General features: G+C 48.6%; 1 protein-coding gene across 1 annotated transcript; it reads left to right on the forward strand.

The window, feature by feature from the left end:
* The first annotated feature begins 10,870 nt into the window (after positions 1–10,870).
* LOC123044974 (amino acid permease 6) lies at positions 10,871–15,232 on the forward strand. Its single transcript, XM_044467872.1, has 6 exons — positions 10,871–11,154; positions 11,270–11,503; positions 11,615–11,708; positions 12,890–13,104; positions 13,544–13,686; positions 14,286–15,232. The coding sequence occupies exons 1-6, from the start codon at positions 11,049–11,051 to the stop codon at positions 14,943–14,945; spliced, it is 1,452 nt and encodes a 483-aa protein (XP_044323807.1). The 5' UTR covers positions 10,871–11,048; the 3' UTR covers positions 14,946–15,232.
* Positions 15,233–15,491: the final 259 nt, after the last annotated feature.

The following is a 15,491-nucleotide window of genomic DNA, read 5'->3' on the forward strand; positions in this document are numbered from 1 at the left end:
TGCAGCCTTCTCCTAGGTCTGATCCGTCCGCGTCGTCTCCTCCTCGGTCCTGGCATCCAATGGCCTGGTCGCCTCTGATCCTGGTCCCACTGCCACCTGATCCTGCTGTGTCGGCGCATCCCATGCCGGCCAGGTCTTTGTCGCCAGCACCAACTCTCCAGCTGTCTCCATCACTGTTGGTAGCTTATCGCTCACCCGGATTGGCTCTTTTGAAATATCCGGGCCCACCACCATCCCGTGGCTCTGCAATCCCGCCGCTGGCTTGACCGTCAACGAGGCCGGTCCGATTGGTGGAAGCCTCCAGGACAAGGGGCCCACCCTACCTTCCAGAACCAACCGGTACGAACGGCCGTGCGTGTCGCCACCACCGCCGCCGATGCTCCTCCGGCCTGCTCCACGGTCGTCTCGGATGCCCCGCGTCCATGGCTGTACTATCCACTCTCCTCCCTGAAACGAGTTATTCGCGCTGTCCGGCAACCCACTCTGCCCGCTTCCTCCGTCCGATCCTGACGTACGTCTCCACATCTCTGGCGGCGTGAAGTCCCTTACCCTGCCAATGTGGATGAACACAGGGTACTCCAGGAGCTGGCGAAACGACGCACACCTGGCCGCCGGGTCATGCGCCATCTCCGGCGGTTCCGGCACCCACAGCTTCCGAAATACCGGCACATCCTCAGGATCCACACACCAGGCTCTCAACTTGAACAGAGACAAATCTTCCCTGTTGGCCGTTTCCGGCGCCAAACTCTCGATCAAACAAGCATTCCCGAGCAGCTCAGCCGCCGTCTCCTGAGCCCACGCTGTTGGGGAACGTAGCAGAAATTCAAAAAATTTCCTACGTAACACCAAGATCTATCTATGGAGAGACCAGCAACGAGTAGAAAGGAGAGTGCATCTACATACCCTTGTAGATCGCTTAGCGGAAGCGTTCAAGTGAACGGGGTTGATGGAGTCGTACTCGTCGTGATTCAGATCACCGATGATCCTAGTGCCGAACGGACGGCACCTCCGCGTTCAACACACGTACAGCTCGACGATGTCTCCCACGCCTTGATCCAGCAAGGAGAGAGGGAGAGGTTGAGGAAGACTCCATCCAGCAGCAGCAGAACGGCGTGGTGGTGATGGAGGAGCGTGGCAATCCTGCAGGGCTTCGCCAAGCACCTACGGGAGAAGAGGAGGTGTCACGGGAGGGAGGGAGGCGCCAAGGGCTCAGGTATGGATGCCCTCCCTCCCCTCCACTATATATAGGGGCAGGGGAGAGGGGGGAGGTGCAGCCTTGCCCCTTCCTCCAAGGAAGGGTGCGGCTAAGAGGGGGGGAGGAGTCCATCCTCCCCAAGGCACCTCGGAGGTGCCTTCCCCCTTTAGGACTCTCCCCTTTTTCCTATATCTTGGCGCATGGGCCTCTAGGGGCTGGTGCCCTTGGCCCATGTAGGCCAAGGCGCACCCCCTACAGCCCATGTGGCCCCCTGGGGCAGGTGGCCCCACCCGGTGGGCCCCCGGGACCCTTCCGGTGGTCCCGGTACAATACCGATGACCCCGAAACTTGTCCCGATGGCCGAAACAGGACTTCCTATATATAAATCTTTACCTCCGGACCATTCCGGAACTCCTCGTGACGTCCGGGATCTCATCCGGGACTCTGAACAACATTCGGTAACCACATACAAACTTCCTTTATAACCCTAGCGTCATCGAACCTTAAGTGTGTAGACCCTACGGGTTCGGGAGACATGTAGTCATGACCGAGATGTTCTCTGGTCAATAACCAACAGCGGGATCTGGATACCCATGTTGGCTCCCACATGTTCCACGATGATCTCATCGGATGAACCACGATGTCAAGGACTCAATCGATCCCGTATACAATTCCCTTTGTCTAGCGGTATGGTACTTGCCCGAGATTCGATCGTCGGTATACCGATACCTTGTTCAATCTCGTTACCGGCAAGTCTCTTTACTCGTTCCGTAACACATCATCCCGTGATCAACCCCTTGGTCACATTGTGCACATTATGATGATGTCCTACCGAGTGGGCCCAGAGATACCTCTCCGTTTACACGGAGTGACAAAATCCCAATCTCGATTCGTGCCAACCCAACAGACACTTTCAGAGATACCCGTAGTGTACCTTTATAGCCACCCAGTTACGTTGTGACGTTTGGCACACTCAAAGCACTCCTACGGTATCCGGGAGTTGCACAATCTCATGGTCTAAGGAAATGATACTTGACATTAGAAAAGCTTTAGCATACGAACTACATGATCTTGTGCTAGGCTTAGGATTGGGTCTTGTCCATCACATCATTCTCCTAATGATGTGATCCTGTTATCAACGACATCCAATGTCCATGGTCAGGAAACCGTAACCATCTATTGATTAACGAGCTAATCAACTAGTGGCTTACTAGGGACATGGTGTTGTCTATGTATCCACACATGTATCTGAGTTTCCTATCAATGCAATTCTAGCATGGATAATAAACGATTATCATGAACAAGGAAATAATAATAATCAATTTATTATTGCCTCTAGGGCATATTTCCAACAGTCTCCCACTTGCACTAGAGTCAATAATCTAGTTCACATCGATATGTGATTAACACTCAAGGTCACATCCCCATGTGACTAACACCCAAAGAGTTTACTAGAGTCAATAATCTAGTTCACATTTACCATGTGATTAACACTCGATGAGTTCTGGGTTTGATCATGTTATGCTTGTGAGAGAGGTTATAGTCAACGGGTCTGAACCTTTCAGATCCGTGTGTGCTTTACAAATCTCTATGTCATCTCCTAGATGCAGCTACCACGTTCTATTTGGAGCTATTCCAAATAACTGTTCTACTTGGAGCTATTCTAAATTGTTGCTCCATTATACGTATCCGGTATCTCTACTCAGAGCTATCCGGATAGGTGTTAAGCTTCCATCGACGTAACCCTTTACGACGAACTCTTTTACCACCTCCATAATTGAGAAAATTCCTTAGTCCACTAGTTACTAAGGATAACTTTGACCGCTGTCCTGTGATCCATTCTTGGATCACTCTTGTACCCCTTGACTGACTCATGGTAAAGCACACTTCAGGTGCGGTACACAGCATAGCATACTGTAGAGCCTATGTCTTAAGCATAGGGGACGACCTTCGTTCCTTTCTCTCTATTCTGCCATGGTCGAGCTTTAAGTCTTAACTTCATACCTTACAACTCAGGCAAGAACTCCTTCTTTGACTGATCCATCTTGAACACCTTCAAGATCACGTCAAGGCATGTGCTCATTTGAAAGTACTATTAAGCGTTTTGATCTATCCTTATAGATCTTGATGCTCAATGTTCAAGTAGCTTAATCCAGGTTTTCCATTGAAAACACTTTCCAAATAACCCTATATGCTTTCCAGAAATTCTACGTCATTTCTGATCATTAATATGTCAACAACATATACTCATCAGAAATTCTATAGTGCTCCCACTCACTTCTTTGGAAATACAAGTTTCTCATAAACTTTGTATACACCCAAAATCTTTGATCATCATCAAAGCATACATTCCAACTCCGAGATGCTCACTCCAGTCCTCAGAAGGATTGCTGGAGCTTTGCATACTTATTAGCATATTTCAGGATAGACAAAACCTTCCGGTTGTATCACATACAACCTTTCCTCAAGAATCGTCGAGGAAACAATGTTTTGACATCCTATCTGCAAGATTTCATAAATAATGCAGTAATTGCTAATATAATTCCAACAGACTCTTAGCATCGCTACGAGTGAGAAAGTCTCATCGTAGTCAACTCCTTGAACTTGTCGAAAAACATCTTAACGACAAGTCGAGCTTTCTCAATGGTGACACTTACCATCATTGTCTGTCTTCCTTTCAAAATCCATATGTACCTAACAGCCTTACGACCATCAAGTAGTTCTTCCAAAGTCTACACTTTGTTTTTCATACATGGATCCTCTCTCGGGTTTTATGGCCTTGAGCCATTTATCGGAATCCGGGCCCACCATCGCTTCTCCATAGCTCGTAGGTTCATTGTTGTCTAGCAACATGACTTCCAAGACAGGATTACTGTACCACTCTGAAGTAGTACATATCCTTTTCACCCTACGAGGTTCGGTAGTGACTTGATCCGAAACTTCATGATCACTATCATAAGCTTCCACTTCAATTGGTGTAGGTGCCACAGGAACAACTTCCTGTGCCCTGCTACACACTAGTTGAAGTGAAGGTTCAATAACCTCATCAAGTCTCCACCATCCTCCCACTCAACTTTTCGAGAGAAACCTTTCCTCGAGAAAGGTCCCGATTCTAGAAACAATTCATATTGTTTTCGGATCTGAGACAGGAGGTATACCCAACTGTTTTGGGTGTCCTATGAAGATGCATTTTATCCGCTTTGGGTTCGAGCTTATCAATCCTGAAACTTTTCCACATAAGCGTCGCAGCCCCAAACCTTTAAGAAACGACAACTTAGGTTTCTCCAAACCATAGTTCATACGGTGTCGTCTCAACGAAATTATGTGGTGCCCTATTTAAAGTGAATGTGGTTGTCTCTAATGCCTAACCCATGAACGATAGTGGTAACTCGATAAGAGACATCATGGTATGCACCATATCCAATAGGGTGCAACTATGACGTTTGGACACACCATCACACTATGGTGTTCCAGGCTATATCAGTTGTGAAACAATTTCCACAATGTCTTAATTCTGTGCCAAACTCGTGATTCAGATATTCATCTCTATGATCATATCATAGATCTTTTATCCTCTTGTCACGATGATCTTTCAACTTTACACTGAAATTACTTGAACCTTTCAATAATTCAGACTCGTGATTCATCAAGTAAATATACTCAACATCTACTCGAATCATCTGTGAAGTAAGAACATAACGATATTCACTGCATGCCTCAGCACTTATTGGACTGCACACATCAAAATGTGTTACTTCCAACAAGTTGCTATCTTGTTCCATCTTACTGAAAACGAGGCCTTTCAGTCATCTTGCCCATGTGGTATGATTTGCATGTCCCAAGTGATTCAAAATCAAGTGAGTTAAACGGTTCATTTGCATGGAGTTTCTTCATGCATATATACCAATAGACATGGTTCGCATGTCTCAAACTTTTCAAAAATGAGTGAGCCCAAAGATCCATCAATATGGAGCTTCTTCATGCGTTTTATACCGATATGACTTACGTGGCAGTGCCACAAGTAGGTGGTACTATCATTACTATCTTTTGGCATGAACATGTGTATCACTACGATCGAGATTTAATAAACCATTCATTTTAGGTGCAAGAGCACTTATTCAGGTTTAATACTAATCTTGATGGTAGAGGGAGCGTGCGATGTTAGATCACATCAAACTTGGAAACACTTCCAACACGTATCGTCAACTCACCTTCAGCTAGTCTCCGTTTTATTCCGTAGCTTTTATTTCGAGTTACTAACACTTAGCAACCGAACCGGTATCTAATACCCTGGTGCTACTAGGAGTACTAGCAAAGTACACATTAACACAATGTATATCTGATATACTTCTATCGACCTCGCCAGCCTTCTTATCTACCAAGTATCTAGGGTAATTCTGCTCTAGTGGTTGTTCCCCTTATTACAGAAGCACTTAGTCTCGGGTTTGGGTTTTAGCTTGGGTTTCTTCACTAGAGCAGCAGCTGATTTGTCGTTTCATGAAGTATCCCTTCTTTCCCTTGCCCTTCTTGAAACTAGTGGTTTCACCAACCATCAACAATTGATGCTCCTTCTTGATTTCTACTTTTGCGGTGTCAAACATCGCGAATACCTCAAGGATCATCATATCTATCCCTGATATGTTATAGTTCATCACGAAGCTCTAACAGCTTGGTGGCAATGACTTTGGAGAACCATCACTGTCTTATCTGGAAGATCAACTCCCACTCGATTCAAATGATTGTTGTACTCAAACAATCTGAGCACAAGCTCAACAATTGAGCTTTTCTCCTTAGTTTGCAGGTTAAGAAAGTTATCGGAGGTCTTATACCTCTTGACATGGGCACGAGCCTGAAATCCCAATTTCAGCCCTCAAAACATCTCATATGTTTCGCGATGTTTCAAAAACGTCTTTGGTGCCTCAACTCTAAACCGTTTAACTGAACTATCACGTAGTTATCAAAACGTGTATGTCAGATGTTCGCAACAACCACAGACAACGTTCGAGGTTCAGCGCACTGAGCGGTGCATTAAGGACATAAGCCTTCTATGAAGTAATGAGGACAATCCTCAGTTTACGGACCTAGTCCGCATAATTGCTACTATCAACTTTCAACTAATTTTTCTCTAGGAACATATCTAAACAGTAGAACTATAGCGTGAGCTACGACATAATTTGCAAAATCCTTTTGACTATGTTCAGGATAATTAAGTTCATCTTATGAACTCCCACTCAGATAGACATCCCTCTAGTCATCTAAGTGATTACATGATCCGAGTCAAACTAGGCCGTGTCCGATCATCACGTGAGACGGACTAGTCATCATCGGTGAACATCTTCATGTTGATCGTATCTTCTATACGACTCATGCTCGACCTTTCGGTCTCCGTGTTCCGAGGCCATGTCTGTACATGCTAGGCTCGTCAAGTTAACCCTAAGTGTTTCGCGTGTGTTCCGAGGCCATGTCTGTACATGTTAGGCTCGTCAACACCCGTTGTATTTGAACGTCTGAATAAAACACCCGATCATCACGTGATGTTTTGAAACAGCGAACTGTCGCAACGGTGCACAGTTAGGGGAGAACACTTCTTGAAATTGTTGTAAGGGATCATCTTATTTACTACCGTCGTTCTAAGCAAATAAGATGTATAAACATGATAAACATCACATGCAATCAAATAGTGACATGATATGGCCATCATCACTTTGCTCCTTTTGATCTCCATCTTCGGGGCTCCATGATCATCATCGTCACCGACATGACACCATGATCTCCATCATCATGATCTCCATCATTGTGTCTTCATGAAGTTGCCTCGCCAACTATTACTTCTACTACTATGGCTAACGGTTAGCAATAAAGTAAAGTAATTACATGACGTTTAAGTTGACACGCAGGTCACAAATAAATTAAGACAACTCCTATGGCTCCTGCCGGTTGTCATACTCATCGACATGCAAGTCGTGATTCCTATTACAAGAACATGATCAATCTCATACATCACATATATCATTCATCACATCCTTTTTGGCCATATCACATCACATAGCATACCCTGCAAAAACAAGTTAGACGTCCTCTAATTGTTGTTTGCATGTTTTACGTGGCTGCTATGGGTTTCTAGCAAGAACGTTTCTTACCTACGCATGAACCACAACGTGATATGCCAATTGCTATTTACCCTTCATAAGGACCCTTTTCATCGAATCCGATCCGACTAAAGTGGGAGAGACAGACACCCGCCAGCCACCTTATGCAACTAGTGCATGTTTGTCGGTGGAACCGGTCTCACGTAAGCGTACGTGTAAGGTTGGTCCGAGCCGCTTCATCCCACGATGCCGCCGAATCAAGATAAGACTAGTAACGGCAAGCATATTGAACAATATCAACGCCCACAACTACTTTGTGTTCTACTCGTGCAAAGAATCTACGCAATAGACCTAGCTCATGATGCCACTGTTGGGGAACGTAGCAGAAATTCAAAAAATTTCCTACGTAACACCAAGATCTATCTATGGAGAGACCAGCAACGAGTAGAAAGGAGAGTGCATCTACATACCCTTGTAGATCGCTTAGCGGAAGCGTTCAAGTGAACGGGGTTGATGGAGTCGTACTCGTCGTGATTCAGATCACCGATGATCCTAGTGCCGAACGGACGGCACCTCCGCGTTCAACACACGTACAGCTCGACGATGTCTCCCACGCCTTGATCCAGCAAGGAGAGAGGGAGAGGTTGAGGAAGACTCCATCCAGCAGCAGCACAACGGCGTGGTGGTGATGGAGGAGCGTGGCAATCCTGCAGGGCTTCGCCAAGCACCTACGGGAGAAGAGGAGGTGTCACGGGAGGGAGGGAGGCGCCAAGGGCTCAGGTATGGATGCCCTCCCTCCCCTCCACTATATATAGGGGCAGGGGAGAGGGGGGAGGCGCAGCCTTGCCCCTTCCTCCAAGGAAGGGTGCGGCTAAGAGGGGGGGAGGAGTCCATCCTCCCCAAGGCACCTCGGAGGTGCCTTCCCCCTTTAGGACTCTCCTCTTTTTCCTATATCTTGGCGCATGGGCCTCTAGGGGCTGGTGCCCTTGGCCCATGTAGGCCAAGGCGCACCCCCTACAGCCCATGTGGCCCCCCGGGGCAGGTGGCCCCACCCGGTGGGCCCCCGGGACCCTTCCGGTGGTCCCGGTACAATACCGATGACCCCGAAACTTGTCCCGATGGCCGAAACAGGACTTCCTATATATAAATCTTTACCTCCGGACCATTCCAGAACTCCTCGTGACGTCCGGGATCTCATCCGGGACTCTGAACAACATTCGGTAACCACATACAAACTTCCTTTATAACCCTAGCGTCATCGAACCTTAAGTGTGTAGACCCTACGGGTTCGGGAGACATGTAGTCATGACCGAGATGTTCTCCGGTCAATAACCAACAGCGGGATCTGGATACCCATGTTGGCTCCCACATGTTCCACGATGATCTCATCGGATGAACCACGATGTCAAGGACTCAATCGATCCCGTATACAATTCCCTTTGTCTAGCGGTATGGTACTTGCCCGAGATTCGATCGTCGGTATACCGATACCTTGTTCAATCTCGTTACCGGCAAGTCTCTTTACTCGTTCCGTAACACATCATCCCGTGATCAACCCCTTGGTCACATTGTGCACATTATGATGATGTCCTACCGAGTGGGCCCAGAGATACCTCTCCGTTTACACGGAGTGACAAAATCCCAATCTCGATTCGTGCCAACCCAACAGACACTTTCAGAGATACCCGTAGTGTACCTTTATAGCCACCCAGTTACGTTGTGACGTTTGGCACACCCAAAGCACTCCTACGGTATCCGGGAGTTGCACAATCTCATGGTCTAAGGAAATGATACTTGACATTAGAAAAGCTTTAGCATACGAACTACATGATCTTGTGCTAGGCTTAGGATTGGGTCTTGTCCATCACATCATTCTCCTAATGATGTGATCCCGTTATCAACGACATCCAATGTCCATGGTCAGGAAACCGTAACCATCTATTGATTAACGAGCTAGTCAACTAGAGGCTTACTAGGGACATGGTGTTGTCTATGTATCCACACATGTATCTGAGTTTCCTATCAATACAATTCTAGCATGGATAATAAACGATTATCATGAACAAGGAAATATAATAATAATCAATTTATTATTGCCTATAGGGCATATTTCCAACACACGCATGAGCCGGAACACCCTCCATCATGAGGTCCACCTGGACCCGCATCAGCCTGGAAGCCGCCTGAGCCTGCCTGAGCCACGACTTGATGAAGAACTTGACTCCCATGTGCTCAATCTCTGGTGCAGCCAGCGCTCTGTTCCTCAACTCGTGCGCCGCAAATACGACCAAGAAATCTTCCGGATGGAACTTATGGACAGAAAAACAAAACCTTGGAATCCCCAGTTGCACGGAGACCGCGACCGCAACATCGTCGCAGGACACGGCCGGCCTAGCCCCGCCAACATACATCACCACCGCCAGCTGAAGCCGGCGCTCGAGGTCATCCAGCCCCTCCGAGCGCGGTAGCACGCAGACCTCAGACGGCGCCACAGACAGGGCCAAATCCGACATCATTGGGCGGAAGCTGGGCGCAACTGGCGAGAGTTGCGCCGCCGGCACGCTCTGCCTAGGCTCCGACAGCCTCCGCCGAATGGCCGGTGCCTACCGGGCGATTCTGACCTGCGAGCGACCTTGGCGATCACCGCACGGCGCAGCTCCTCCGCCGAGATGGGTCTGTGAGGCTCCCTACATTGGGAAGAGACATGCCCAGCGTGGCCGCAACGGATGCACAGAGGCTCATTGGTGCATTCTTGACGACGGTGACCATCCTCGAAGCACCGGAAGCAGAGACCGAACATGTCCGACGGGATCAGACGCCGCTCAGACAAGGACGGCGACACCTCGCGTCCGGCCCCGACACCCACCCCGAACTGCCTCCTGAGCGCACGACGACGCCTCCACATGGCTTTGTGGGAGGGGCCCGGCCGGCGCCATCCCTCCGCCTGCGCCTGCGCGGCACCGGCGGCCTGGCCACCCTCCGCCGAAGAGGAGCGAGCTGAGCCCGGCGACCCTGAGAGGCCCAGTTTCGAGACGATAGGCCGCTCCCGCGGAAGCGCCGACGAGACCGAAGGTGGGCTGCGAGATCCAGAAGCCATAGGCGCAGCCGGGAAGAGCCACCGGGAGAGAGCCGCCGGGACCAGCAGGTCGCCGACAGCGGAGATGGGGTGGACGCCGGTGCCGGAGTAGCAGCCGGCGTGAGGTGGACGCCGGTGCCGGAGTGGCGGCCGGCGTGGGGAACGGGAAGGGGGATGGGAGGGGGCGAGAGAGCGCTACAACCGGTCGTTATTGCGGTCTTCAAAGTGTTATAGCATTTTTGCTTTAAAAACTTAGGCATTGGAGATGCCCTTGCTGAGGAGGAGCAGCAGGAGAGAGACGGTAGGAGTAGTACGGAAACCATGTTGGTGGTAAATTTGATCAACTGATAATGGCAGGTGGCAAGTTTCAATCTTTCAAACTTTCCCTCACTCACATTGTCGGAGAGGAGAGAGAAAAAACAAGCTAGTACTGGAATGGGGGGCACAGGCAGCATTTTCTTCCCGGCCCGCATCAAATCCCAACCGCTCGTCCGAAAGGCCAAAACCACATGCTTCCGACGGTCCCAGACCCCTCTTTCTCCTCCATTCCGGTCCTCCCCTCCGGCGCGCTTACATAAGGGCGTCCTCTTCCTCGCTTGCCACCAACACCACTCTCTCTGTTTCTCCCCTCCGACATCAGCGGTGCACAGTCCTTGTGCTTGTGTGAAGAGCGAGCTAGCTAGAAGCAATGGGGATGGAGAAGGGCAAGGCTGACCCTGCCGCCTTCAGCATCGCTGAGGCCGGCTTTGGAGACCGGACGGACATCGACGACGACGGACGCGAGAGGCGTACCGGTACGCTCCGGACGCATCCTCCTAGCAACTAATCTATCTTGCTCTTGCAACCGGTGGGGTGCCATGCGTGCAATCATATGGTAACCTACATGCATGTTGAACGATGGTGATACAGGTACGCTGGTGACGGCGAGCGCGCACATCATCACGGCGGTGATCGGGTCCGGGGTGCTGTCGCTGGCGTGGGCCATCGCGCAGCTCGGGTGGGTCATCGGCCCCGCCGTGCTCGTCGCCTTCTCCGTCATCACCTGGTTCTGCTCCAGCCTACTGGCCGACTGCTACCGCTCGCCAGACCCCGTCCACGGCAAGCGCAACTACACCTACGGCCAAGCCGTCAGGGCCAACCTAGGTACTCTATAATTATGAGATACGTGATGATGCATGAACCAATTTGTTAATTAACCTCTTCTGATTTCCCCATGATTAATAACTAATTAATATTATCACCTATAATTTTCAGGAGTTAGCAAATACAGGCTCTGCTCTCTGGCCCAATACGTCAACTTGGTTGGCGTGACCATTGGCTACACCATCACCACGGCCATCAGCATGGGGTAAGCGTGCATGCATGCATGCATGTTTTGTCTCAAACACTCCAACCAATTCATACATCCCACACTGGGTACATGCATGCCCATGTTCTGCGCCCATGCTTTTTGTTCACCTGTTTTCATGGCATGCTTCCTACAAACATTGAAAAGACGAGAATGTGTCATACTTCGTCTGTCTGGAATTAGTTGTCACTCGAACGGAAGTACCTAGCATAGCACAGGATATATCCATTTGAGCGACAACTAATACCGGATGTAGGATGTTATTTGGTTGCACTAGAAGAAAATCCAACAAAGCTATGTCCGGTTACTAGGGATTTGAACCCGTAGGGGATCCAATCCACGAGGGGGTTGGTTGATCCCACCCCATCACCCATTCCCTTTAGTAACGGCGGGATTAATTCCACGCATATGAAGGAGAGGTTGTTTTTCCGGTTAAAACCGTGGGGTTGTGAGGAGATTTGACTGGGTTTCTATCTCCGTTGGGAATAACCGGATACACTATATGAAATAGACGGTGATAAATCCCTGTCCAGGGCGATCCCAGCTGACCCACGGTGTTTTGACCCCAATACTGGCGGGGCCGGATTAACCGAACGATGCCTAATTGCTTTCAATTAATATAGGTGTATGCCGTGGCTGTCAATGTCAGTAAGGAAAATATTCACGAGGTTGGCTTACAAATTATTGTTTCCTATGGGATTGCATGGAATGTAAACCATAAATAAAATCCATGTTGTTTATACTCCCAAAAGCAAAGATGCTACTCCCTCTGTTCCATAATTTTTGAAAGTGGTTTTAGTTCAATTTTTGGTCATTTGTCTACACTATGCCAGTCAAAGTAGAGGTTCTTTCGTTAGGTTCGATCCAACAAACAGAGGAAATGATGGAAATATGATAACCCAATTTCACAGTTCAAAAGTGCTTGGAAAAAAAAAGACCAGACAGTACTACTTTTGCCTTAAAACAGAATCTTCAAAAAGGAGTGGCCTGTATTGGCGCAGGTTAGAACTTAGAACAAAAAAAAAAACGTACTTATTGGTGACTACTGGCAAATGATTGATTGGTCATGCTTGACAAGGATATAACTAGAGGCTACAAATTACTAAGTTATACCCTTTTATTTTAATTGATTTACTTTTCAACTTGTCAGAACATCTAATCAAGGCGATGCATGCATGTAGGGCGATCGGACGGTCGAATTGCTTCCACCGCAATGGCCACAATGCGGCCTGCGAGGCATCCAACACCACCAACATGATTATATTTGCTGCCATCCAAATCTTGCTCTCGCAGCTCCCCAACTTCCACAAGATCTGGTGGCTCTCCATTGTTGCCGCCGTCATGTCCCTCGCCTACTCCTCCATTGGTCTCGGCCTCTCCATAGCAAAAATCGCAGGTAAATAAATAAATACTACATACACTTTGGCTTTCAATTCAATGTAAGATGGGCTCTAAGCCTTCCATCTAAAATTACTTTAGGATGCTAATGGATATACGAAGTAGTATATTTTGGCATATCATGTGCAAGAAAATAATTTGTTCTCTACATGGTCCTGACATGATATTGTACAAACCATAACTTTGTAAGGAAAAAAACAGAGAGAGAGAGAGAGAGAGAGAGAGAGAGAGAGAGAGAGAGAGAGAGAGAGAGAGAGAGAGAGAGAGAGAGAGAGAGAGAGAGAGATGGTGGTGATAAGATTTTTGTTGTTGGTGGTGCAAAAGGACATTTGACATGTCGATGGATCATGATGCATCTTTTTTGTTGGTATCAGCCATGTTGGCTCCATGGTGCAATGCATATAGATCTTGCATTGGTGACTGATTGATTGTTGTAGGTGGGGTGCATGCCAAGACAACGCTAACAGGGGTGACCGTTGGGGTGGATGTATCCGGGCGTGAGAAAATTTGGAGGACGTTCCAGTCTCTTGGGGACATCGCCTTTGCATACTCCTACTCCAATGTGCTCATCGAAATCCAGGTAATTAACACTAGACATACAGGGCTATTGTCATATCGCCCTAGTTATTTATGATCGAAATAGATGATTGTTTGTACACTACATTCATATGACTAGACGTAGTTCTTGGAAACCATAGTAGTACCTCATTTGAGAAAAGGGGGGAAAAAATGACTCAGAAAATGTGAGACCATCCCCGTGACCTGTTGGATCTTGCTGGAGGACAAATTCTGTAGGAAAACGGTATGGGTGAACCCTATGACCCTATCAAGAGGACAACCTTTGCAGTCCATGTTCCTGCCACTCTATGTAGATCAGATCAGGCTACTAGGCAGTAGTCAATTAGAGAGGGTCTCTGCTCTGCACTGAACCGAGTGCAAACTCCACGGTGCAGGTTCTGCATGGGTATGAACAATCTAGAGTATCCAAGGCAAAAAAGGACAACCAGTGCTCTAGAAATGCTAAATAGCACTGATTTTCCTTTGGTAGACCAGTGCGAATGTCGTTTGTTGATGAAAATATGCAGGCTATTAGAGAGAACCCACAGAGTGGCAATGTCGAATTCGCAGTCAAAAACAGTAGGAGTAGAACTAATAAATAAAGGATTTCATTTGGTGCAGGACACGCTGCGGTCGAGCCCGGCGGAGAACACGGTGATGAAGAAGGCGTCCTTGATCGGCGTTTCCACGACCACCACGTTCTACATGCTGTGTGGGGTGCTGGGCTACGCGGCGTTCGGCAGCAGCGCCCCGGGCAACTTCCTCACGGGCTTCGGCTTCTACGAGCCCTTCTGGCTCGTCGACATCGGCAACGTTTGCATCGTCGTGCACCTCGTTGGCGCCTACCAGGTCTTCTGCCAGCCCATCTACCAGTTCGTCGAGGGCTGGGCGCGCTCCCGGTGGCCCGACAGCGCCTTCCTCCATGCCGAGCGCGTGTTGCGCCTTCCGGCCGTTCTCGGAGGCGGCGAGGTCCCGGTTAGCCCGTTCCGCCTGGTCTGGCGAACGGCGTACGTGGTTCTCACGGCGGTGGTGGCCATGCTGTTCCCCTTCTTCAACGACTTCCTTGGCCTCATTGGCGCCGTCTCGTTTTGGCCGCTCACCGTCTACTTCCCCGTTGAGATGTACATGGCACAGGCCAAGGTGCGCCGGTTCTCGCCGACGTGGACGTGGATGAACGTGCTTAGCGTCGCGTGCCTTGTCGTCTCTGTCCTCGCCGCAGCTGGTTCTGTGCAGGGGCTCATCAAGGACGTCGCAGGGTACAAGCCATTCAAGGTCTCCTAAGTCCTAACATCTATTCAGACAAGGCATGCATAGTGATGTGATCACGTATATTATAGGTGAAGAAGGGTCGAGGTTAATCCCTGTTTCATGTTTTTATCTAAAAAGTGGTAAACCTAGATTGATCAGTACTGTATTAGTAGCAGAAGCTTAAGCCATATGGGCAGCAATAAGAAAGTTGACAGTTGACTACATGTTTTTTTTTTGAAACAAGGCAAAAGGCTTGCCATTTTCATTGAATAAGAAGAAGGTTTAAGAGTCTTGGCCAAAAGACCAGGTTACAAGCATCACTCTCGCGGCATTATATTACACAAATATTTCGCCCCAACAAGGCAACACAGCGAAGCTTTCGCTTTGACGCGAGTCACAAGCACCCCGACCGGAATTGCCGTGCTGCGGAACACACGTGCATTTCGCTCTTTCCAAATTTCCCAAGAGATAAGAAGCATAAGGGAAAGAAGTGCCCTTCGAGATTGTGACCTCCCGGAAGCTATGTTGCACCACCACTCCTTGACTGAAACCATGCCTCCCCAATCCGTAGGATGGACA

The sequence above is a fragment of the Triticum aestivum genome, chromosome 2B (genome assembly GCF_018294505.1).
Source record: "Triticum aestivum cultivar Chinese Spring chromosome 2B, IWGSC CS RefSeq v2.1, whole genome shotgun sequence".
Classification (NCBI taxonomy): Eukaryota; Viridiplantae; Streptophyta; class Magnoliopsida; order Poales; family Poaceae; genus Triticum; species Triticum aestivum.